The sequence below is a fragment of the Aythya marila genome (assembly GCF_965140915.1).
Source record: "Aythya marila genome assembly, chromosome: 1".
NCBI lineage: Eukaryota > Metazoa > Chordata > Aves > Anseriformes > Anatidae > Aythya > Aythya marila.
In genome coordinates, this window is record NC_139042.1 from 153,859,984 (window position 1) to 153,886,672 (window position 26,689).

The 26,689-nt window shown below is 40.0% G+C and overlaps 1 protein-coding gene across 15 annotated transcripts in view; it reads left to right on the forward strand.

Moving 5' to 3' along the window:
• TNRC6B (trinucleotide repeat containing adaptor 6B) overlaps nucleotides 1-26,689 on the forward strand; it is a 127,259-nt gene that overhangs the window by 87,637 nt on the left and 12,933 nt on the right. For 10 of the 15 annotated variants that reach the window (XM_082769421.1, XM_082769420.1, XM_082769426.1 and 7 more), the window contains 9 exons: nucleotides 130-151; nucleotides 1,780-2,124; nucleotides 7,140-9,467; nucleotides 10,402-10,560; nucleotides 12,553-12,597; nucleotides 14,791-14,969; nucleotides 16,201-16,275; nucleotides 17,542-17,587; nucleotides 23,396-23,544. In XM_082769421.1, coding sequence (XP_082625547.1) covers nucleotides 130-151; nucleotides 1,780-2,124; nucleotides 7,140-9,467; nucleotides 10,402-10,560; nucleotides 12,553-12,597; nucleotides 14,791-14,969; nucleotides 16,201-16,275; nucleotides 17,542-17,587; nucleotides 23,396-23,544 — 3,348 coding nt within the window. The remainder of the gene's footprint in view (nucleotides 1-129; nucleotides 152-1,779; nucleotides 2,125-7,139; nucleotides 9,468-10,401; nucleotides 10,561-12,552; nucleotides 12,598-14,790; nucleotides 14,970-16,200; nucleotides 16,276-17,541; nucleotides 17,588-23,395; nucleotides 23,545-26,689) is intronic. The other 5 variants (XM_082769424.1, XM_082769425.1, XM_082769413.1 and 2 more) reach the window with 3 other exon arrangements.

The window sequence follows — 26,689 nt, forward strand, 5'->3', positions numbered from 1 at the left end:
CGTGAGCTGATTATTTTCTTTGAACAAATTTTGATCTTGGGCTAATAAATTCAGGGTTTACTGCAGCCTGCTTAATGTTTGTTTTGAGGTTCTTAAAACTCTATTTACATTGTTGCTCTTACTTTGCAGGTCACAGATCAAAAAACCAAAGGTAAGAGCCGTTCTTCAATCCTAACGAGTGTTTTTATTGACTTGAGCCAAGATTCAGTTTTGATTAAAGCTGTTAGAAAAAGGAGTTATGATTCGAGATGAAGTACTCAAAGTGAGTACTCAGAAGAAATAAAAGCTGAGAGGATTAATATGGAGAATCTAAAACTATCCATTTGTCAGCGTCAGAATACTAGAAGTGGAAATGATGGTTGTAGATAAAATAAATGAGCTGAAATATTTAGTCTAACTTTCAATTTTACAAAGGTTTTAGATGAGCAAGTGAAAACTGAAACTAACCATACAAATGGACTCAAAGACAGGGAAAGTACTGCCTATGGTGACATACCAAAATGAGTGAAAATGACTTGTTTCTGGAAACTTAGTGAAGAGAGATTGAAGTTTAAGCACCTAAAAGTCCAGAAGATGAGGCAGAACTGATGAGTGAACATCTTGGATGTGTAATTTATTTAGCTGATCTAAAAATACATTTAATTGTGATGTGTGTGTCAGTTTTCTAAAAACCACATGAAGAAATTGCCATTAAAAAGAAATGATGGAGGAGAACTGGGATTGTAACGATTTTATAGCTGGCAATACCTTTTTCTGGCTTATGGACAATGGAGCTTACATGGAGAAGTCAGAAAACCCTCATCAAAATAAAACGTGGGATAATGCATTCACCTGTCAGAGAGATAGATCCCCTTGCTTTGCTCCCCCCTTTGTAAGAGGAAAAGTTCTACTGATTATGTGCACTTTGGCGGGGAGGGGCTGTTGGACATGACTTCCTTGTGTTAGCCTTCAACAGAGACTAGAGCAGATGGATTAAATTTTCCTTGCTTTGGGGTCTGCTCTCTTAGTGAGTTATTCCAACTTCTAGGTGCCTGGATAGGATAATGCCTGAATTTCTTTTGCTCTTTTTCAGAAAGCACATGGAGCGTGTGAATAAGGGATCACAAGCCCTTGATTTCTAGAGTCTCTTAAACAAATTTTGTGAAGCCATTAGTTCTGCAAGGATTTGTGTGTCTTTTTGTGCTCCCCCCAACGCATAATAGCTCTCAGCAGCAGCTCCCCCTTACTTAGGGGGCCACGTGGTGACCAGTTGGTAAACTGCAGGCCAGCCCCATACGAATGCTGTAGGTAGGGACTGCCTTTTGGCTAACAGTCAGAGCTGTATAGGGAGCTCAGATTTCTTAATTCTGAATTGAAGAGGAGGATTTTTTGCTCTCTGTTTTGGCAATGGCCACATAGCCTAGTAAACAAGTGAGACTTAGGATCTATTTTTAGGTCTCGCATTAGGGTGATGCATAAGAATCCTAAAAGCAGTGGAAGGTGGGGAACAGAGGAGAAGGTAAAAAGGCTGTGTTTGACTGTGTCTTAAAACTTTTTGCCCAGGGTGATATCCTTTGCCAGCGTTACTTTTTTCAAGAAACTTGAGGCTTGGAGTGAAATGCTTGCTGAGGGCAGAGTTTCGTCCTGGGGTTCAATTAAGTAGGTCTTTTATAAGGTTGAAGTTGTGTAGTATTTCAGAGAAGAATGACCTTATAAATGGAAAGAGTTGCAGCGAGTTCTTGTAGCTAAGACAGGTCTAAGTGGAAAAATTTCTGATTTTCATTCTTCCTGTTTTTTCAGTGCCCGAAGTGACGAAACCAAGTTTAAGCCAACCAGTGGCTGCCAGCCCAATTGGCAACTCTCCATCGCCACCAGTCAATGGTGGCAACAATGCCAAAAGGGTGGCAGTGCCGAACGGACAACCGCCAAGCGCCGCCCGCTACATGCCTCGGGAGGTGCCGCCGCGATTCCGTTGCCAGCAGGACCACAAAGTGTTACTGAAACGTGGGCAGCCCCCTCCGCCATCCTGCATGCTCCTTGGGGGTGGAGCAGGGCCTCCCCCCCCAACAGCACCAGGAGCAAACCCAAACAACGCACAACCAGTGACAGGAGCACTGCTGCAGAGCGACAGTGGGACTGCAACAGGTGAGTAGCGAGAAGGATGTTAAATGCATGTGTATGCACGCACACGCCTAAGAAAAGGTGTCACTGAAGTTGTGCACAAGCATGTTATCATACAATAAAACTCCTGGAATGACTTTTGGAAAGCTTACTTCTGCTGTTTTAGTACATCCACTTTTGATGTTTGCAGCAGGGGGTGCAATTTTTACTGCTAGATGGAGCAAGAAAGTTGGTTAATGTTAGAAAAACGTCTGTGTTTTGGGTGGGTTGAATCCGATGCCGTAATGCTTTTTGTATCACAGCAAGGTAAACACAACATAGGGATAAGTAGGTAGCATTTCGTGGCTATCATTGAGTAGTTCTTAACAGCTCAGTTCTTAACAAGTTCCTCTGGTGCCATGAATTTCCTGTACTGTCACTTCTTGTTATGATCTAGTAAAACAAACATCAGAGTTTTATAGTAAGCTTGTATAGGCACCACGTCTGCAAATGACAGGTGTCTGTCGATTTTCATCTGGATGAAGTCACAAGGTGTTCCTTTTGCTCCTGACATTTTTAGTAATCTTGTTTTTCTCCTTAGATAAGACTTATTACAATAGTTTTCCTTAAAACACATCCTAAATAATCTCAAAAAAAAAAAAAACAAAAAAAAACCTGTCTTGTTTTTCTTTTCTGTTCACTTCGAGTTCCAGCAAATACATTGATTTTAAGATTAATTGTTCTATGAGCATGAGAAAATTATGACTGCTCCTGAATTTTTTTAGGAGGTTGGAGACTGACAGTAATGGTAATATTTTCTTAAGTTACGACACTAGAACAAACAGTTCCACTCAAGACATCTGCTTTCTAGAACGTTCATCTGAGAATTCAAGAACAACTTGAGTTCTAACAATAAGGTTTTAAGAAAAAGTCAAAAGAAGGAAAAACGCTACCTTTATGTCTGAGTTTCCTACTGAAAGCCCTGCCAGAGCAATGGCGTGTTTTTTTAATCTTGGAGAGCATAAACTTTATAGTTCTCTGTGGTTCAGAAGAAAATGAACTCAGAGGTGATTTGAAAGGCCAGAGTCAAGTAAGCTGGGTGGGATGGCTGTGTTTATTAAAAAGGTTTCTAGGAAAATGAGTAATTTAGTTTTTGCCTTTTCAGCATTTGGCCTCCTTTATAGTGAATTCCTATTTGACAGATTGTGTCTTGTCTTTGATCCGTATTTAATAATGGGGGATGAGTTTCAAACTGCAACAGCTAATCGGTTTAAAAATGCATCACTTGGAAATGGCTGATTTTGATTGCAAAAACACCTGAAAGATGCGTGTGGGTAGGCATGGGGGACAAAAGAACACCCTTGAGTCTTTAGACTTTATGTATAAAATCCTAGCGTAGTGTTAGCATTAGTGTATCTTCACGGTAATTCTAGTGAACGGACAAAGGAGATTTAGTGAAGCATTCTGGAAGTTCTCAAATTTTTTCATAAACAGCATTTTTATTTTGAATGTATTACATGAGGACCAATTTGAAACATTTTAGACATGCCTGTAATTAGTATAAGTTCACCTGTTACTTGTTTTAGAGTCTGAGCTCAAGTTGTATGAATTCTCATATTTTTTCATTCAGTTTAATGCTGCATTAACTGCTGAGATGTTACATGGTTGTATTTTATTGATTGGGGCAACTTTTTATGCCAGTGGTTAGTTCCTTCAATCTGATATAAGTCTGGAGTGCTGCCAAGAAAGGTAAGATGTGTGCCCTTCAGACTTGACTCGCCCCATCCAAACACAATTCTGCACCATAACACAATTAACTGGGCTGGGGAGCTTACTCGGGTTAAAATTAACTCTAATTGTTTTTTAAAGCTCATTTCGGTCTGGATGATTTCCCAGTTCAGCTCACTGACTGTCAATAGCAACACAGGTGATAGCGCATGAGTGTAGGTCTGGCAGAGTAGAAATGAGCAGCTGGATAAGAGGAGGGCTGGGGCAATTACTCTTCAAGTACTTCATGAAACTGCTTATGGAGGTACAGTGCTGCTGTGCCTCTCCTGACATTAATTCCATCTGAGATCCTGGCTATTTACAAGTCAGGCACATGTGCAGCGATATTGTGATTAACTCATCCCATGTAAGGAGAAAAAAAAAAATTTCCAAAGGGGGAAAATAATGTATTTTACCCAATTTCCCAATCTCTCTCATTATAACTTTAACCAGGTATCTGTAGATGGTGTTGGCAAGATTCTCCATTGCCAATAAGTGGTCTGTTTTTTGGAAATTAGTATTTTACTGCCCTTGTGGTAGTCCAGCTTCCATGTAAAATAAAACAAACAAAAAAGTCAGGACACAGTCCTTTACATGGATCTTTTTCTACCAGAGTAATTCTTCTGTAAGATGGCAAAATGGTAGAACCCTGACACATGATGCCACATTCACTACTGTCTTGTAGCAGTGCCAGGTGGAGGAGAGTTGTATATAATTTTTACCACAACCAGTGATATTCAGGACGCGCAAGACAATTTTGGAAAGCAAAGCTTATATGCTGTTGGTTAAAGTCTTCTTTCAATAGCTGTAGTACCCTCCAGGAATCATTGAATGTCTCATAGCAAAACTGCATTTTCATTTCAGGACTCCATTTCAATATTCTCGCTTATTTCAGTTCCACGTTTCCATCCTTAAAAATAGTCATTTGCTAGTAACTTTTTTCTCTGTAGTCAGATGAGAAACTTGTTTATCTTCAGCGTGTTTGTTATTACGGAAGTTTGTTTAAGAAACAAGAGCCCTTACCAACCCTCTTATATGAGGACAAAACTGTAAACTGCTAAGGCTTTGTCGCCACTGTATAGTTAGTAAGGGGAGGCTGACTTTATAAAACAGTCCATTAAATTGTGTCATAGTACGCTATGTTAGGAAACACCCCGATCATAATGCTATTAGAATGTCTTTGAAAAAATGAAACATGAAATGCTCGGTTCAAGTCAGTTACATAAAGATCTTGCTATAGGCTGCTCTGCATTTTTATCTTTCATTCACTGAATCATTGGGAAGTTCAAAACATAGCAACCTTGCAGTCTTTTGAACTTGTCTTTGTCTGTTCTTCTTAAGCAATTCCTGTGATCAGAAAGTTTTTAAATAGAAAAAAATAAAAAAGGTGTGCGTGTGGATAGCCAGATAGATCTGTAGAATCATACTTCCTTGATAAGTTTGCACTACAGATGAAAATATAACAGAAGGAACAGAATGTGCATGGGAACTATGTGGTCTTTTAGATCTTCATGGTTGAAGTTTAGTGGATTAAGAAAAACTTCTTCTGTTTGCCAGTATTCAAAGCTTACAGGAAGATTCTAGCCTTGCTGTAAAATGTGAGTCTTCGCTGGCCCTCGCTGAAAAGGGATCTGGAAGTCATTCCAAGGAAGTTTGTTGGTTTAGCTAAGAAACCGAAAGCCTGAGATGGGCACTGAAAGCTGATCCATTCGTCTTCTATTAAAACTACTAACAATCAGAAGTTGTGTCTTCACTTTTGAATACATACATACTTAAAAAAAAAGTCCACTTTTCTCGTTTTTTAAATGTCATTATGGCTTAATTAGGATTTGGTACAATTTTGTTGAAGGGAAAGTGTTCAGTCTTCATCACAGAGAAGTTGTGGCAAGAGCAGTCTACTCAAGACTTCAGGATTACAGACGTGTAGAAAAAGAAGTAGAGCTATGTAGAGAGAACAACATGGAAGTAGTAATGAACTTGCATTATATAGAGGCCCAGAAATAATTCTGTAGCTGGGGGAATTCTGTAGATTGGCAGTGGGGTGGGGTGTGATCTTGCCTGACTCACTAATGGTGAGAATTATCTGTACGCATGCAAACTTCATGCTGCCAGCACTGATAGAGCCATCATCTGTCATGGGACTGTGTTAATTTATCTGCTTCAAAACTACACAAATACCTTGTCAATGCAAATTCAGACTACATAGGGTATATTAATAGTTCACCATGGATGGAAGAAAGAGGCCCTACTCTTAGTTATTTCTCCTGCCACTTTTTACAGTGACTCCAAGGCTCCTTGGACTTGCAGGTTTCCCTGTACAATCTGCTACGTCAGCAAAAGATAACCCATCAAAAAGTGGGCAGTTTTCTGTTGAGTTAGTGAATACAGTTGACTATGTTAAAGGGCTTGCCTGACACAAATAAGAGGTGAAACTTGGAGAATTTGAAGTAGATAGAGCAGGTGAGAGGAAAAAAGTTAGATCTCTTATTAGCCTCCATTTGGTGGTAGAGAACTTGGTTTAATTTCTTAAAAAACCATGAACTGAAGTTTCTGGGGTGAATACAGCAGTGACACAAACGTGGGGTAATTAGATGCTGAATACAGCTTATGTGCTACTACACAGAAATTGCAATTTGTGTAGCTTTGGACTCTGCTGGTTACTCTTTGCGTTTTCGCTTTGGGAAGTAAAATTATTTGTTTCATAAAGGTTTGAAGACATTCCTGGTAGCAAAATCAACTTGAGAAAGATGCATCTGAAGCTAACGGATAGACTTCTTCAGCTTTATACATTCATTAGATGCTTTTAGTCTTCAGTCTTTTATCTTTTCAAGTCATAAATTGTAGTTGCTTTGTTGAATCAGTCATGTAGCTGTCGGTCTGCTACTCAACTGCACAACTATGCAGGCATATATATGTGTACATATATATACTTATTCTTCTTCTACTTATAGTATGATTTTAAACATGTTTTTGAAAAGTCTACAACCTGTGTCAGAAATGGCCTTGTAGATTCATTAAGCAGGTTATCCCCACAGTGCATTCAGATGCCCACAAACTGCTCATGGGGAGTTTTCTTGAAATAAGTTTTTTATCGTTATTTTTAATGATTTTTCTCAGCCTCCTGTTCTTCCAAAGCACCTTTGTTAGAAATGTCTGAGGGAAGTATTAACTTATTAGTGGAAATGATAATCGATGGTGTCAAAAAAGTGATGTTTGGTGCTTGTAGATAGATAGCATTGAGTATTAATGACTTTCTTGGGTCTTTTTTGTTTGTTTGTTTTTCTTCTTTTTAGATTCAACAATTGGAGGTGCTGCTGCTTCAAATTATGCAAATTCCACTTGGGGTCCTGGAGCCTCCTCCAACAGCGGCACCAACGCCAACCCAACTCACATCTGGGACAAGGTGATTGTAGACGGGTCTGACATGGAAGAGTGGCCTTGTATTGCCAGCAAAGATGCTGAGTCTTCTTCCGAAAACACCACCGATAACAACAGTGCCTCGAACCCTGGCTTGGAGAAGAACCCTCTGCCAGGAAGCACCACTAGTAACAAAGGAAAAGGAAGCCAGTGCCAGTCTGGAAGCGCTGGAAACGAATGTAATCTTGGGGCCTGGAAATCTGATCCCAAGGCTAAATCTGTTCAATCTTCCAACCCTGCTGCCGAGAGTAACAATGGACTAAGTAATTGGAGGAACTTGACTGGACAAGATAGAATTGGTCCTGGTTCTGGCTTCAGCAACTTTAACCCAAATAGCAACCCATCTGCTTGGCCGGCACTGGTTCAGGAGGGCAGTTCTAGGAAAGGGACTTTGGAATCTGATAGTGGTAGCTCCAATGCACAGATTAGCACAGTAGGTCAGACCTCTAGGGAACAGCAGTCAAAGATGGAAAATGCGGGTGTTAACTTTGTCTCTGGCAGAGAACAGGCTCAAATTCATAACACTGATGGACCAAAAAATGGAAACACTAACTCCTTGAACTTAAGTTCACCAAACCCTATGGAGAATAAGGGAATGCCCTTTGAAATGGGCTTGGGGAACCCTTCCAGGAGCACTGACACCCCTTCACAAAGCACTGGAGAAAGAAAGACTGGGAGTGTTGGATCTTGGGGTACAGCTAGGGGGTCTTCTGGAACTGACACAGTCTCTGGACAGAGCAATTCTGGAAACCATGGGAACAATGGAAAGGATAGGGAGGACTCCTGGAAAGGAGCTTCTGTTCAAAAACCTAATGGGTCAAGAAGTGATTCTTGGGATAACAATAACCGGTCTACGGGTGGTGGGTCTTGGAACTTTGGCCCTCAGCATGCAAATGAAAGCAAATGGGGTGAAGGGAACAAATTAACATCTGGGGTCTCTCAGGGAGAATGGAAACAGCTGTCTGGGTCTGATGAACTGAAGATTGGAGAATGGAGTGGTCCAAACCAACCAAATTCTAGCACTGGAGCATGGGACAATCAAAAAGGCCACCCTCTTCCTGAAAACCAAGGCAATTCCCAGGCTCCCTGTTGGGGAAGATCTTCCAGCTCTGCGGGAAGTGAGGTTGGAGGTCAAAGCACTGGAAGCAACCACAAAGCAGGAAGCAGTGACAGTCACAATTCTGGACGCCGATCATATAGGCCTACACATCCCGATTGCCAGGCAGTCTTGCAGACTTTGCTGAGCAGGACTGATTTGGACCCCCGAGTGCTTTCAAACACTGGCTGGGGCCAAACTCAAATAAAGCAAGACACCGTGTGGGATATTGAAGAGATGCCACGGCCCGAGGGGAAGTCTGATAAAGGAACTGAGGGGTGGGAGAGCTCTGCCACACAGACAAAGAACTCAGGGGGCTGGGGCGATGTACCCAGCCAAAGCAATCAAATCAAGTCTGGATGGGGTGAGCTCTCGACCCCAACAGAGTGGAAGGATCCCAAAAATACTGGAGGATGGAATGACTATAAGAACCCCAATTCTTCTAATTGGGGAGGGGGAAGACCGGAAGAAAAATCGTCGTCTTCTTGGAATGAAAGCTCGAGTAAGGATCAGGGGTGGGGTGGACGGCAACCTAATCAAGGATGGTCTTCTGGAAAGAACGGTTGGGGAGAGGAAGTTGACCAAACAAAAAACAGCAACTGGGAAAGTGCAGGAAACAAGCCAGTGTCTGGTTGGGGTGAAGGTGGGCAAAATGAGATTGGAACTTGGGGTAACGGTGCAAATACAGGCTCTGCTTCAAAGGGTGGATGGGATGATTGTAAAAGAAATTCAACGTGGAACGAGACGGGTCGACAGCCCAACTCCTGGAACAAGCAGCAGCAGCAGCACCAGCAGCAACAGCAGGAGACTTCTGGTTCCTGGGGTCCATCACCACAAACTCCAAGTAATGGGCGACCTCCAAACCCAAACTGGAACAGCGGACCGCAACCAGCTGCCCCCAAAGATGAGGAGCCTAGTGGCTGGGAAGAACCTTCCCCACAGTCAATCAGTCGGAAAATGGATATTGATGATGGCACTTCGGCGTGGGGAGATCCTAGCAGTTACAACTACAAGAATGTGAACCTGTGGGACAAGAACTCGCAAGGAGGACAGGCCCCACGGGAACAGAGCCTGCCTACTCCAATGACTGGCAAATCACAAGCATCAGGTTTGTTCCTTTCTTAGCAAACTCCTATATGTGAGCATCAGCTTTATGCACACGTAGCCTCCAGTAACAGTTTTTATTTCATAAGAAGAAAAAATGAATATTTGATTCTGTATTTAAAGTGTCTTTAATTTGAATCAGTTAGTCCTCTGCTGCGTCTGCCTCAGTAACTCTGATCTGAATATTGGTCAGCTTCCCAGGAAAAGAAAATCTGTTAGCTGACAAATATTCTTAGACAGGCTGAATTCTCACAAAGCTTTTATTTAATTACTACAGAAATAGGGAAAAATCCCATACTCAGTCAAAATTTTGTGCTTTGATACAGTTATAACTTGCAATTGGGTGAGCCTGTGATTTAGTTGCTTAGCTCGATTTGGCTCTGCTGTTTGATAAAGAATACTTAGCAAAATACTTTGTTCTTTGAAATAAGGACAAAAACCCACAAATTTAAATAGCATGGAAATAATTCATGGTGTTACTGTTAGATAATCCTTTCTCTGATTTGGACGTGCTTTAAGGAATACTGTTTCATTTTGGTAAGTGTTTCAGATATGTCCTTACTCTTTCTCCGCTATACGAAACCCCCAAATCATAGAATGGTTTGGGTTGGAAGGGACCTTAAAGATCATCTACTTCCACCCTCCCTGCCATAGTCTGGTGCTTTTAGTTAGTTACAAGGTCACCAGATTGAATAGCCCTAGATGTGGGTTCATGTTTAATCTGAGAAGAGGTCAGCACGTTCTCTCTTTTCATCCCTAGAGGTCAGAGCCCACTGTTTGATGGGAACAGTTGTCAGTTCTGTTTCACCCTCACTATTGAGACCCTAAAGTCCTCAACAAAAGGAATAAAGCAGTAGATTGATGACGTGGTGCTGCACTGCAGTAAATAGTTGATTGTCTAAACGGTCTGTAATGAAAACTCTTTCTCCTTTACGCAGTCTGGAGCAAAAGCACTCCACCTGCTCCAGATAATGGTACGTCCGCCTGGGGTGAGCCAAATGAAACCAGTCCCGGGTGGGGTGAAGTAGATGATACAGGAGCATCGACTACAGGCTGGGGGAATGCACCTTCCAACGCCCCGAATGCCATGAAATCTAGTGAGTACAGGCCAGATACCAGTTTCTTTGTGATGGTCCTGGAGATTTTTAGTATTTGGCTTTTTTGATAATACATCAACCGTGGAGGAATTGTCACATGAGGCCTAGAAGCTCTGTTGAATGTCGTGTAAGATTTTGATGAATGATGGGTTAAGTTCTTACAAATAACTGGAACCTTGCCTTTTTAAGGTAGTGGAGGCTTTTTTAGTACTGAGTGGTTAAATGGACCACTCTGATCTGTGCAAGTGTTGAAACACTAGAGCACCTGAGTGAGGAAATGGTCCTTTTTCTTGCATCTGTTCCTCTGTGGCTGCATACCCATTACTTAAGGTATGAACTTGTTACACGCTGAATCACCTTTTCTGACCACATCAGGAAAAGGAACGCACGGTTTATAGAAAGGATTCACAGCAGAGGTGTGTAACGTGCCTTTGAATGGACCTTTTTGCTGTATGAGTGGAAAACTGTCTCTAAGAACTGAACTTAGTCTTGTGGTTGAACCTAAACATCTGAATGTTTTCTACATAACCTTTTTAAAAGGATACTTTCAAGTTAGAGTTTTACTGTATCGAGAGTTTCATTTGCATGGAAATTATTCCTGATGTAAGCTGTTTGTAGAACTTTAATTTATTTCACTGTTTTTAAGGAGAAAAAAAAAAAGAGCAAACAAAAGCAACTGCCTGACAATACAACATACCAATGTTATAACTAGAGCCATAATAAATAAGCTGACTTTTGGATAAGAAGCTCCTATTAGGAAATAGCAATAATACATGACTGTTACTGAACTTCAGTGATAATACCAACTGTAAAACTGTTTCCAGTTACAAGTTGCTTTTGCAAAGTGTGATCGTTTGGAATGAAATGTTCTGTACAGACTGTATTCTGTTGTGTCATTCTCTCTTCCCCACACTCCAATTAAATAATTTGGCCATTTATGAAACAAAACTGGAAAAATCCATTAACGGTTATAGCAACCTTCGTTGGGTGCCTGTAGTGCGGCTTGTGCCTGCCAGACAAACTTGGCACTTACCAGGATGCTAGCTTTTTTTCTAGATGGGTATCTTTTTTCATTTGTAAAAAGCTACATAAAAATAGCCAAAATAAGAGGCTCTGAGATACTAGTGATCCATTGAAAATTCTGTGGATTTGTTAATACTTTAGATAGTCTTTAAAGACTATAAATGGTCACTTGCTTGTCCTTACTGGTCTGCATATGTGACATAACCTAAGCTATAGCATGTGTGTTCTGCTTTGTAAGTAAGCTGTTTCCAGCTCTGGAGGAGCAGAATACAGGGAGTTTCCCTGTTGTGGCTGTTTGAGGTTGTGGTGCGGTAGGACACCAGTTCTGAGACCTCATTCCTCCTGTGTGACCGCTCTCAACTCCTTTCTTATTGGCACCCATTCAGAATAAAGGAGGAAGCTGCATTGCTGAGGGGAGATATTTAATGTATTGGATATGCTGGAAGAAGAAATTGGGACAAAGAGCATGCAAAGTTGTGTTTTATGGTTGAAAGTAAAGAGAGGAAATAAAGACCAGCAATGGCTGGAAAAGAGAATGAGAGCTTAAAGCCAAAGAAGGAAGTGGGAGATGAGGTGAGATGAAATTGAATGAGCAGAAGAGGTTCTGAAAAGATGTTCCTTGTGTGAGGAGGAGGTAGGACAGGTGAGAATCACGCAACCAAACAAAAAAAAATTCAGTCTGGAATGAGAGACTCTCAGGAATGGGCATGTTCTTGGTAGAGTGTCTGGACTAGAAAAAAGAAGTCTGAGGTGGAATAAAAATTGCCAAGCTTGGGAGAGCGAGCACTCAGTTATACTTTGCAGAGAATATTCTGTTCTTAACTTTGGAGAGGAAAGGTCAAGATGGGAATTGTGCCATTACTGCTGGTGAAAGCCACTGGCATAATATCCCATTCCTCTGCAATGCTGGCAAACACAGATGCAAATTAGCACTGTCATTATTCATAATACTGTCAATTCCATTGATAGGAGTCCGTGCAGCTGCTATGAAGGTTTCAGCTCAACTAAAGTCATGTGAGTGTCCGTATGGTACTGCCTTGTGGAATATATTTTAGTTTGTTGTTGTTTGTAAATTATGACAGACTTGATATAAAAACTAAAGGGGGTTGAGAAGTCATGTAGTCAAAAGTCTCCGCAAAGTTAATTTTCCCTATTGTTTTACATGTTTCCTGATGATTTTCAATCAGAAGGAGGTGGGTTTTGCACGGGACCTGAAATATTCAAAGCCCAAAATGGGTAGTGGTGGTGGTTTTTTTTCCTCCTGTGGCATCATTACTGCTACTGTGAACCCAGTTATCCAACAAGTAATCAAGTTTAATTACATGAGAGTGATTGGTGTGATCCCCATTTTGCATTTGGTGAATTGAGACATGAAGATTTTGCAAAAATGTATTTTGATTTTGAAATCCCTGTTTGGGCAACTAGGGATTGGGGTTTTTGAGTTTATCTGTCTTTGTGTAACTGCACAGGCCGTATTAGTTCCCTTGTGCGGTGGTATAGCTGCATCTGACCTGGTGTTGCACATTCAGGATCTTAAATAAATGTTATTACCCACTTATTCAAAAATTTCTTACTTAATTTACCAGCATTGCATTGGAGTTCTCTGACAGAAGTAGGAATAAATCCATCTTTTTCTGTAACACCGTTATTTTGTCCTTAGCTTGAAAGCTTCCTTTGCCTACTGTAGCTATTCGTGCCTCCTCACTCAACATACGGAGAAAATAAAGCAGGAGCTCTACCAACCAGTCATCTCTGCACCACTGTCCAGATTCATGGTCAAGTATCTCAGACCTGAGAGCTGCCAAAGCAGAAAAATACTCTCTGGTCATGTGGTTAAAACCAGGATCACAGTGCTATATTTAAACACTGCGGCTGGAAATAAGTTAAAGCTTGTAGCCGTTCCTGTGTAAGTAGCATGATTAAAGGATCAAGAAGTAGATTTTGGTGTTTGGACCAGGATGTCTGCTGTGCAGTCCTGAGTTCTGCTACATGAATGAATAAACATTGAACAGCTACCTTTCCTGTGAAGTAGCTGAACTGTTGTTCATGGTGGAATTTAAATTAAGATAGCTCTTAAACTACAGTGAAATGCTGCTGTACTTAAATTGAGCAGGATAAAGTTCTCCTTGATAGATTAATTATGTTTCAGATTTCTACTGCATCCTTACTCCTCCACACTCAAACCCCAGATTAGTGAAGAGAAAGGTGATGGTGATGGAGCTCATCTTTAAAGATGAGTGCTGGGGAAGGAACACGCAGAATGTGGAGTTACATACGAAGGAGAGCAGTTGGACAGTGGACAAGATGAGGATTTGGCTTCTTGTTGGCTTGTCAGTAGAGGTTAAAATTGTAACTGACAGCCGATACTGAAGAGTAACAGAAAGACAAAAAACAGGGAGGGACAGAAAGGCCTTAGTCTGAATTGTTATGCTGAATCATAGAATGGTTTGGGTTGGAAGGAACCTTAAAAAACACCCGATTCCAACCCCCTGCTATGGGTAAGAACACCTACCATTAGACCAGGTTGCTCAAAATCCCATTCAGCCTGGTCTTGAAGAGGTTGTAGCTTTCTGCTAATGGTATCTCTGTTTAAACAGAACTGCTAATGAGTCATTTTAGTGACATTGCTGACACCAGAAATTTAAGTAGAGGGTTTTTTGGACATTCAACTAGTTTTGGTGTTATATATACTAGAGTGCAACGTCAGGGTCTTCCCTTCAGATACTGCTTAGTTGTTACTCATTAAAGTTGTTTGTTTCTACCCTCTGTGAAAGAGTTCAGTGTGATGGAAATGTTAAGTGGCAGGAAGAGAGGAAATCTTTCTCAAACCACCTGAACCAGAGTCCTCAGCACCCTTTGTGTTTGCGTGTGTGTGTTCTCAGAGTCTTTCATTTACACTAGAAAATAATAGGTTGCCTTCTAAAGAAATCCAAATGCAGCTGTAGTTACTTAAAGGAAGAAGTCCCTTTGATTTTTTTTTTCTGTAAGGATTTGATGTTGCTTTGAAATAATTGCAAAATATGACAGGCTAGCATGCCACCACATCTCTTGGATTTTGGGTTTCATACACAAGCTTTTACAGCTGTTAGCGTGCACTTTTTTTGGGACTTTTTGCGGTTCTGACAATCTCAGCTAATCTTGCAGTGTCAAATCACCTGCTGCGTGGCATCGTGGACTTGCTTTTGAGCTTTCCTTTCTTCTCTGAAGGTTCTAAATCTATGCAAGATGGCTGGGGAGAGAGTGATGGGCCGGTGACAGGAACGCGTCACTCCAGCTGGGAAGAGGAGGAGGAGGGAGGAGTCTGGAACACAGCAGGCTCTCAGGGAAGCAGTTCCTCCCACAACTCAACAAGCTGGGGGCAAGGAGGAAAGAAAACACAAATGAAGGTAAAACACTTGAGTGATTCATAACTGCTGTGTTGTCTGAAAGCAGTATGACTGATATGTTAGAGCATTTCTAACAGATCTTCTTTTAAAAGGTATTGCAGAATTCAGCTAGAAAGGTACCTGTTAAGGCAGTGTAAAGAATGTGAGGTTTCTGGATTTGTTTTAATGTGTTAACACCTGTTGTGACTAATAAATCTGCCAGCAGGTGTCAAATTCTTCCAGTATGTAGGCTGCATAGCCTAAACGAATTACTAAATGAAACTGAGCAATAAGTATCCCAAGGCTATTGCTCTTCTCTTGTTGACGCATCTTTCTGTTAGGCTGCTGCTGTTCTCCTTGCACAGCCTGCTGAACTTCAGATTCCACAGCCCCTTTGGCACATGCACTCCTGCTTCTACTGCCTGTTGGGTTTGGATCTGACTTTTATGTTTATTACTGGTGACTTTTGGTCTCAAGCAGGAGCGTGGCTATGGTCTGGAATGAAATGCTTGTTAAATACATGTTAAAGTTCTCTAGTACAATGATGTTTGCTATTGTATTAATATTAGAAGACTGTGCTTTGTCTACTGATCAGCTATGCAGGGCAGACTCAAAAGGTGAGTGCAGAGCATTTTCCAAGGATGTGGAAATACTCTTGCGGCAACAGAGTGGAGTTCTATTTTTGCAAAAATGATTCTTGTGAGCTTTTTCTTCACTTAAATGTCTTTTATTTTAACTACCAAACCAATTGTCTTTTTTTTTTTTTTTTTTTTTAAATCAGTATCTTTTCTGACCTGTGTTCAGTTTTGGTTTTGATCACCTGCAAATTGTAGTGAAGCCTGATTGAGAGCCAGGTCTGCACAGTGCCCATGTAATAGCAACCGTATTAAAGGGAAGAAAGCCAAGGAGAGACCTCTATGTGATGAATTAAAGAATCTATTAAACCGTAGCAGGAGAGAAAAACAGCATTCACAAAGCTTTCCAGGTTCTAAAATGGAACTGAAGGTGTGATAAGCATTCTACACAGCAAGCATTTATCTACTTCAGTATACCTGAAAATGAACAATTCAATAGAGAAAAAAAAAAGTATTTTGTTAAATGTTTCCAACCATGCAAAAAGTTAAAGCAGTGTATTAGGAGATGAATTTCTGTGACACCAGGATTTTCATTCAACACTTGTGCCTCCCAGGGATAAAACAATTTAAGAAATGGAAAAGATGCTTACATGTTTTTTCTTTTTATTTCTTTTTAGTGCTCATTAAAAGGAGGAAATAGCGATTCATGGATGAACCCTATATCCAAACAGTTTTCAAATATGGGCTTGCTAGTAAGTGAATTATTTTAAATATAAATCCCAACTTCTTTTCTTTAAAAAAAACTGTTTTAAATAAGTGAAAAGATCAGGTATTTTACAGCGTGTAACTACATATTTATCTGCATTTACTTTGTAGGCATGTTGATCATAATGCCTATAATAGCTGGATATTCAGCACTTCCTTGCTAGTCAGAATGGTTTCTCAACAAGAAAAAAAAACAACAGACTCTTTACTTTATGACAGCTGTAGTTCTACAATTGCGGTTTCCTTGCAAGTAATCGGTGGGCTTTTTTATAACATGCTGTTTAGAGCAGTCAAGGTAAAGGCCTCATCTCACGACTGTATTGTCAGATACCTGTCATTTGTCCAAGGCTCTTCAGGTTTCTGAATCTCAGTCGCCTGTCAGAAAAGGAGAGTTACAGCTTGGTTATGTTTATTTAAGGGCTGTGCAGCAAGGTCTTTTTTAGAACAAAAAGAGCTCAGAATTAAATGGTACTTACGGATGGATTGGAAATGTGAATAAATAAATGGGATATCATAGAGAGAAAAGACAGATCTGCAAAGCAGTACCATAAAAATACTTGCATATAAAAGTGTTTAACAATTTCTGACAGCGGTTTGTCAAACATTTTATAGAACATTGCACCAACTGTAATCCTGTGATGCAGGAACAGCATGTAATGCAGGCTAGCAAAAGACACTGTAGAGGTTTTGTGACAAGCCAAGGGCTGCACAGACTGTCACTGACATGGCTTGGATTAGTTTGTAAAGCCTGGTTCTGAGGCTCACATTCAGTCTGCTAGGCCACCGATGCTTCTGAAAGCTATGGGAACACGCTGTCCTAGACTGCCAGCTAGAGAGTAACTTGGCAGAGTGTTTCAAGATTTGATGACTTGACAGGTCATGAGGATGAGCTATCATTTTGGCCGCTACTTCAGTATTTCATCCCTTGACCACTGGAACATGAGGACAGAGGTTCATTTCACAGAGCAGCTGTCTGTCCATCTTTCTCTGTCTGTAGCATGTGTTCATGTGTCTGGTTTCATTTCAGTAAACTTGCCACACACAGGGTTGAAGGGTTGGGGGGAGGTGTGTCTAGGGTGATGTGAGGAATCGTTATATTCAATAGTAATTTAGGATGGAGCTCTAATTAGAGCAAACCTGCTTTTCCTTAATTCTACCTTTAGCCATCAGGGATTACTTTCTGAAAAAATCCTCAACATTTCACAGAGGTCAGAAATTAATGTTTTTTGGTTTTTGTTTTTTTTTTCTTTCAGAGTCAAACTGAGGACATTCCAGGCAGTAAGATGGACTTGTCTGTAGGTGCGTATCATTTAATTTAAATGCATTTGAATATGACATCGTGCATAGTATTTTTACGTAGATTGTATAGCGTGCTTTGAAAGATTTAATCCTTACTTTTTAGTGCTCCTCATGAAACAGGGACGCAGTGATAGCATCTGGTATCTTGCTTGCAAGCTTTTTGAATAGTTACACAGCTGATGCTGGAATGCAAGATGAGGATGTAGACCTGCACAGAACACAGCTGCAGCTTGGGAAAGGGACATCCTATAGGACAGTTTTGATCCATGTAGTTCATATTTATTGTTACTGTTTCAAAAAAGTGAGAGTCCTCCTTTCCTTTATCTCTTGGCAGTAGGACATCCTGATTAGCATAGTTCTCTGGAGGTGATGCAAGGTAAAAGACTTATCTGTTGCTGAGTCCTTCAGTTGCTTGCCTCAGGTTATTATGAGTTACTGCTCAGTAGAACCAGATTTTTCACTCTTGATAGCTTCACCACAAATACTGCGCAGCTTAAGTGGGATGGGCTGTAGGGAAAACACTATCCTAAATAAGAGTAGCAGTGCAATTTGCATACCTAGTATGCTCTGATACAACAAGAAAAGACTTTGTCTCGGACTGCCCCAAAAATTTGCCCTTAAAGAATACTAATGCTTTAACAAGATGTAGTCTTTTCATCATCCCTTGCAATAGCTTAAGTCACAGCTAAGTTTTTTTCCTGTCTTAACCATACATGAAACCCAACTTAATTCAGTCTTCCTATGGAAGTAAAATAGGAGAAGTTCTGTGTTCTTTCTGAATATATTAGTTGTCTGATAACGAATAAGGCAGTAGCCCACCTGGTTTTAAAATAAAAGTCTGTTCCAGCTACAACTTCTCCAGACAGGCCAAGGAAAGTTCACAGACATTCATGGAAAGTTCAGGGAAAGCAATCCTGACAAATCTTACTCCCGAGACTTTGCAGAGTGACTACAAAGCCTATTGGGCACTTGCTAACAGTGGCAATGTGTTTACTGTGCTACAGGTCTAGAAGTATTAGCGTCTTCATCCATCCATTCAAAAACAATGACCTCTCAAGGTATCAGCATCAGCCCAGATCAGCGTGAAGCTTGTCAAGTCAACTATTTTGATACAGAGAGGTCTTGATATTCTCCACTGAACAGAATTCAGCTTTTTATAAATACCTGTTACATATTCCTTTCCCTAGGCTTCCTTTATTCAGGGAAAGGAATCACAGCTACTACAGATACTCTTAGAAAATGAATGCTCTTTTCTGTGCTTTGTTTTGGTGGGGTTTTTTTTGTTTGTTTGTTTTGGGAGGGCTGGGTTTTCTTTTTTTAAGGCAGGCTTATTTTTATCTTTTGGAAGTTGTATAGTTTGATAAGCTCTTGCAAACAGGGACATGGAGGGCCAGTCTAGCCACTTGAGCCACTCAAGTTTTTCTGGGTGTACTTTTTGTGTAGTTGTGTAATCTAGACATTTTGACAGTTTCTTTGGCATTTCAAATGAGTATTTGTCGAGTTAGTGCAGGGAGGTGGGGATTCACAGTGCAGGTGACTGGTTTGTTCGTGGCTTACTTTCTCTAAATAGAGCTGTGGAAGAAAGGAAATTATTGCTAAGTAACTTTTACTCAATGAACAAATGAACATAGTTCATAGAACATAGACAACTGGTCTGATGTCAAGTCTCTTTGCACCAGTGCTGTCAACAGGTTTAATAATAATTCCTCAACTGCAACTGTTGTAGCATCATGTCTGCTAATGTAGCTGAGGTTTTCTCAGACAAAAAAAATCTGTTATTTGGAACATCCTTTAATCTTCTTTGTTACCCAAGGTAGAATTGCAGTAATCAAGGCTTAAGTCGAATATCAACTCCAAATTTAGTATTCCGATGCAATCTGAATAGCTGTAATGTTTCTCAGCTTAAAAATTATTACAGTCTTAAAATGTATATTTTTGTGCTGTATCACGCCTTATAGAGGATTAAAGGGAAGTTCCTTTTTTCACAAATAGCTTTCTTCCTCTGAACAGTGAAGGATCCCAAGAGATGTTAAGAGACGTACGAAATGTTAAAACCTGCCTTTGTAGAGTACAACTAGATCTGGGGAAAGTAGCAGAAATTTTTCTCTCCACTTCAGCCTCAAACAGCCTCTTACCATGCACGCTGTGTTTGTATCGTGCTTCTCTAAAGATCTCTTAGGTAGAGATAAGAATGTTCAGTTCTCATCCGCCTTTAGCTGCTGCTGCTAAAGAACAGATGTAAGAATATACAAATGAAGAGGATGGTAGCCTTGGCTTGGGCTGATCATAGCTCTCCTGGTTCTTCATCTCCAAATTAAACTTTTGGATCTTTGGAACTTTCTGTCCTCAGGGATCTTAAAGGCCATCAGACCTTGTGAGGGAAGGTAGCTGATGCTCAGCACATCCTGTGAAATTGCTGCAGAAAGGTTACGTGCGTTGTCTTGATGTGTCACACTTCTGTTCTTTAATGTGTCCATTAATGGGGACATTCCTGATCCTTGGTACAGGAATCTGTTACAGTTTGTATTCCATTTCAAAGAGTAAGAATGTAACCGAGACCTTCCTACATATTTTGTTGTTACTTTCTTTTTTGCTTAGCAGTTCCCTTTTTACTTATGGCTCACGCTTTTGAAAAGTATAAGCTGTTTGCTCAGCCTTTATCTCCTTCTAAACCTGAAAAGTTGGGCTTACTTATAAAGTAGGCTTGTTCTTCAACCACTTCTGTCAGGTTTACAATATACCAGGCTTTACTAGCCAGGGAACTCCAACATGATATTTTCCCAGTCCATGGATAAATGCGCGTTGATCTCTGTTAAATCTGAGCTTGGAGACCACGCGTATCAAAGAAAATTTTGGCTTTTGTATGCGCAGAGCAACTTGGCTCTGATTATCATGCATCCTAAAATAGGTCCAGTTGTCATAGTAATTGCCATAGTAATTCTTACTATGTTGGTCTCAGTCTCCTTTTTGAAAAATGTGTTGCTTAGGTTGCAGGGTGCTAAACTGCCTAAGAGAAAAGAGGTGGATCAATAGAACGCCTTAAGCAGATCTTCTTTCTCTTCTTTTTTATCAAATCTCTTCTACAGATAGCTTGTTGAACTTTAAAAATAGGATACAATTATCTACTGAAATCTCTCCCAGTATGTAAGTCCTGAGGCATGAAGTTTGATAATACAGTAAGTAGTGCGTCAGGACCACTTAAATAGGGAATGAAAAGATAAAATGTTGACAGCCACCTTTGTCTTTTTTTCATGGATTAGCTGCAGGTTTTGCAGATGACAGAATTCTCGCATCCTCCATGAGGACTGGGAAATTCCTTTCTAATTTCTGTTGATTCAAATGCAGTCTGTGCTGTTGTCTATTGTAAATACATCGCAAAGCCCTAACCAGATAGGGCACTTGGGTGCAACACCTCAATGTGTAAGCACATGTGCATGCTGAGTAATCTTGGATGATGTAACTTCATGGCAAAGATGTAAAACCAGTATCTTTAAAACGTTTTAATTTTTGTGGTCAATCAGAAAACATATTTCAAATGGTTTTCTTTAGCATTACTTTCACCACACTGTGGATGTATGTATTTTTACCACATTGAGTCCCTTGTTGCAAAAGCTGTAGGTAACTTTGCTCAACAGCAGTTTCTGCCTTCTATTTCCCAGTATACAGGTTCACACTATATATATAAATTTATTTGCATGGAACTCAGTCAAATAATTTCCTTTAAGCTGTGTGCGTGTGGTGGGGGAAGATATACTTCACAGCTTTTTTCCTCACTAGGGTGTGAATAATGTGGTCCTTCAAGCCCGTTTCATTTTGGAGTTTTCACCATGTTTCTTACAGCTCTTAATAGTTGGGAGAAAAAATCCAAGAACCGATGTCTTCTCTTACAAAGATGATCGGACTATTAACATGTACTACACGTAGAGGATTTAGGGTTTTGCATTTAATCACTTTAAACAAGTGCTATTGCTTACTGCCGAGGATAAAACCTGAACTTTTCAGATTTTAATGGTCATCTTGTACTGTCTAAGGTAAAGCTGGTCTTCAGCCACCTGCATTATTTACAGCTTTTGTTAGCGAGTCCAAAAGACAGATTCTCACAATGGGTTTCAAGGTTGCACTAGAATTTTCTGTGACTGAGATAAATGAATGCTATCATCTCTTAGCAAGGCCCTGTTTATACTGAAGTTTAAGCAGCTGCCTCAGCACTAAGTGGCGTATCCGTGCTCGAAGCCTTTGAAGGTGCTATTTAATGCCCTACATATTATTTAACGAGCCATGTTGCATGGCATCATTCAGTAATGTTTGAGGAGTTGATTGGATCATCAGGATAACTGAAGAGACAAAAGGGTGTTTCTACTGCTAAGTCATCTTGAGTTGGCATTGACCCAGTTTCATATCAGTGATGCAACTCTGTCTCCCTTTCATTTTCTTTTCAAGTAACCAATAGGCAGCGCTGCCTGTCTAGAATTAAAGCACGCAGTCTTTCGGTAGTGCTTAGCTGGCATTGTGCATGGTGGTTAGATGTAGATATTGACAGGATTTAAGATGTACCTGATATTTTGCGACTGCGTTTGCAGAGCCAGTTCAAGCTTTATAGGATATGTTAGTAACACACGAGCCCATCCAGGTCAGTGTGAGTCCAGTTACAAGCCAAGATATGGAGGTGATATGTCAGTGTTTTTGTGATAGATGATGTTGAAGGCATCTGAGAAGATGGAAACTGGATCAACTTTCAAAGCTGTGCCAAAAAGAAAAACCCATGTAATTAGTCATTGAATTCATAGGTCTTCATCAATGTCATAGCTATAGTTATTAACAGTTTGCAGTTGGATGTTAACAAGAGATACTGGCTTTGAAAGCTTTTTTTTTTTTTTTTTTTTTTTTTTTAGGAGGTAAGTGTTTTGAGGATCTCAGAGTGATCAGTTGTCTTCTGTATATGATAAAGACTTAAATGTTTTGTCAGTGGTAGGATATCATGTCCATCACCAGCTTCCTTTGTTGAAAGATGCGTAAGTTTTGACAGGTTTCTTCAACTGTTCCCAGAAAGGCCATCTGTGCCCCCAAACCCAATGACTTAAAACTAAAAATACCAATAAAGCTTGTTTGTACCATGTTGCTCATATTTTGAAATTAAGATGTTTTCTATCTACTTCAACGTAACACTGTTCATCTAAGTGCAAAATATGACAAATTAAATTGTTCCTTGGCAGCAGCTCAGTATGTAAGGTAGAAAACTTCCTTCAGTCAGGACTTGGCTGATGATCTGCTTCTAAAGAAAGTGTCTTGTCCACTGTGTATGGTGGTTTTCTCGTTAATATCTCTTCCTTTTGCTTCACCAGATTACTCACTAAACAAAGGCAGGAGACTGAAGAAGTTGTTTGAAAAGTCTGTTATTGGCTGTAGAATTATTACATACAAGCTGAGAGAGATTGGCTGTCTGGTGCAGGGAAGTTATGCTAGGTCAGAAGATTACTGGTGTTCAAGAATGAAGTCCACGTTACTGTAGGAGAATTATGATCAAATTCTTTATATCTGTACATAAATTGTGAGAAATACTTCACGTTAAATTCTTTAAAGTAAATTGGCTTGTTCCATATTAAAAATGAAACTTCCTATTTTATTTTTTCATCATCTTTTAATAAGAACTGTGTGCTTTGCTAAGTGGTAAGACAAATTGAATTTTTACAAGACATATATATACAACAGATCTGATCTTAAAGAAGTTTTCTTCATCTGTGAACCTGCTGTCATGAAAGACAACAGAGATTGTCACTAATTTTGCTGCCTTTACTCCTTTTTCTACAGGTGGTCTCCCAGATAAGAAGTTTGAGGTAGATAAACGAGCCATGAATCTCGGGGATTTTAATGACATAATGAGAAAGGATCGATCTGGGTTCCGTCCACCTAATTCCAAAGACATGGGAACTACAGATAGTGGGCCTTATTTTGAGAAGGTGAGAGAAATATCTTTAGATAAATTAAATTCAGCCTCTGTGTTTGAGGTCCCAGTTTTTATCCTGTTCCTCTGGAAGTGCTAAAAATTCAACAACCTTGGATGAACTCAACAGTAAAAGGTGTGAGGGAGTTACGTTTGTAGAATGAATGTGTTTATAAAACAGGTATCAGGTATGCACAGGCAAACTAGATTATCTAATTAGAATAATGCTTTTTATTCTAGAACAGACTTCTCTTTACATGGAGAGAAAGAAATTATTTTGTTTTTCTTGGAAGGGTGAATGACTGGTAGCAATGAAATTCATTACAGGTTTCATCACAATGATTCTTATGGCTACTGATTACAATCATCTACTGTAAAAAAAAAAAAAAGTTTAGATCAAAGTAAACATAAGTAATCACAGTCTTCCAAATTTTTTCCTGCTTTCATGTCTGTGATTTATTGGAAACACCCTTTCTAAATTCTGTAACCCCTTTTGCTGTATGTCCATGTACTGTGAGCTTCTGTATGACATCTGTTTCTCTGTGACATCTGTTACATGTTATGGTAGCATTTCTTTCATATTCTTGTCTATTTTAAGTAGAAGCTTTCACTGTTGTTATCAAATATTAATTGCTTCACATTATGAATTGGACAGTGTCCAATAGATTCAAAATGTTATTATTTTTTTAAAATACAGTTTATCACATGTAAAATGGAAAAGGTTTAAAAATTCTGTAGGCGTGTTAGTGTCTGAATTTTTTTTTTTTAAACTCCTCCATTTTGGTATAACAGGCCAAAAACAGTTTAGTCAACTCCCTCTGGTGGCCCATTTAATAAATACCACGAGTAGAGCTAATGCTTTCTGAACATAGATGGTGTTTGCAGGTGTGTGGTAACATTAGGAATTAATTCAAGATTTGTTTCTGTAGTGGTAATAGCCACTGTCGGAAGCGAACCTTCTTACTCAAAATATATTTTTAAAAAGAAAAAGGATTTTTTAGGGATTTATTGAGCATTTCCTTGGACCAAAATCTGAATTGTCAAATGATAATTTGAGTTGGAAGTGTTGTCCTTGTAATTGCTATTACAAATTAACTTTGCTTCTTCTAGTCACTCACCGTCCCTCTTTCTCTCCTCTTGCGTTCTGTTGCTTCACTAACCAACTCCTGCTGTTGGCTAACTGCTGCTTCAGCTGACTTTGCCTTTCTCCAATCAAGATGGGTGCCTTGGGGATGAGGCTCCCTGCTCTCCCTTCTCCCCTTCTCCCAGCTACAAGCTGTCTCCCTCTGGTTCCACACTATCCAACGTCGGCCTTGGGGCAATCGGCTCAGGGCTCAGTCCCCAAAACTTCGCTGCTAGACAAGTAAGCAGGCCACCTTATAAGATGCATTGTTATATGGCTGCAACCTGCGCTTAATCCCGGTTAGCTGGTTGCTTGCATTTCTTTTCCTACCAAATAAATACAGTTAATGGAAATTTCAGCGATACCTGGACATTGAGAATCGATCCGCTTTGGTTGCTGTCATCAAAATGTATTCCTTCTGCTTTTGTTGGCCTCTTACTTCCTGAAGCACGGTGCAGCAGCAGACAGATCTGCTTTTCAGAAGTCATGAAGTTAATGGAGAGCTATCTATTCTAATTGATGTTTTAAAATCTAGTTAGAGGCTGGTGGTTTGCCCCACCATCCCCCAACACTGAATTTTTTCCAGCCTCCAACCCAGTGACCTCGTATGCAGGAATGTGCCTTGAAAAATTTGCGTTTGCCTGATGCCTCCTCCCCTCCCCACAGGCCATGGGAAGGACTGATTTAGCAGCCTTGGAAAATGGTTGAAGTAGTGATGTTTTCATTCTGTATATGGAGGAATGGTGGGGAAGAAAGCAAGTAGTTAACTGTAGTTGAGAATAATTCCTGGCTTTTATGTTTTGCACCATACTAGGAGAAAATGCTGCAGGAATGCTAGGAAATGAAAGGACAGAACCAAAGTATTACACCTGGACTAGCTTATGTAGGCACATGCTTGACATGATGGCGTTTCTTTGTGTTGTCTCTCTGTTTCTGTGTGACACAATAAGTGTTGAACATCAGATTAAGTCCAAAATTTGTAGGCAAGTTCCCGAATTGAGTGTACAGAGCTCCACGGAGCTTTAGAGAAGGCTGAAAGTGTAGCAGCAGCAGCAGCAGACCTCTCAAAAACTTTAATACGTAGTTGAATCCAGTGAGTCCTTTCTGAATCGTTTTGTCTCTTAGACAAACAATACGTATATATCCTATCCTCTTACATGCTTAATGACACCCTGAGCTGCTTCTGAAAGGCAAGCTCTCTTAAGGCAATAAGATGTGATGGAGGTGAATGAGCAATCCATAACGCTGCCAGTACAGAAGCAGAATGAGAGAATTGTGTTTGAGCAAAAAGATAGTGAAGGATGCCCGGTATTACGGTGGAAGGGAGGCAAATTGTATAATATTCTGGCATGTAAGGGAAGGAAGGGTTTTGGAGAAGACGTGGAAGATCTCAAATTTAAAGAAAGGTGAATTATGTTGGGGGCAGTGATGTTGGCGTGGAGAAGAAGATACTGGTGGCTGAGGGCTGGAAAATGGGCAGTTTAGAAGCCCTGGTATGTGGCAGAACCAGGTATGGATCAAAGAGGTCTTGTTGGTATACGGGGGCAGATGGGAATTGCTGAAGGTCTTGAAAAGGAAAGGACAGGATCATGGCATGGGAGGACCTTTTGGAGTATCAGAGAGAAATACATCAGCTTCAGCTTTTAGAAGCAACAGCACGCAACTGTAAGCGTAGGAGACTGTCTGTTACATCTCCTGTGGCTCTTTGTCAGAAGATGTTAGAAAAAGGCAGTCTGCTCAGAGGCTAAAATAATGGAACACAACTATGAATTTTCTTCAATTTTTTTTTTTTTGTGCAGTAGGGTTTATTATTACATAAGTTCCTTAAAAAACAGTAAATAGTTCTCATTAAAAAAAAAAAAAAAAAAGAAACAAGTATTCTTAGGAAAAAAAATGACTAGGAGGAAAAACAAAAACATTCTTTCACATTTGAAAGTTTACAAAAATAGGGAAAAAAAATCCCAATCCAGAATCCTGAAGTTTTCACACTGAAGGAAATTTTTAATGGAAGTTTTGAATTCTAACATGTTAGCGAAAG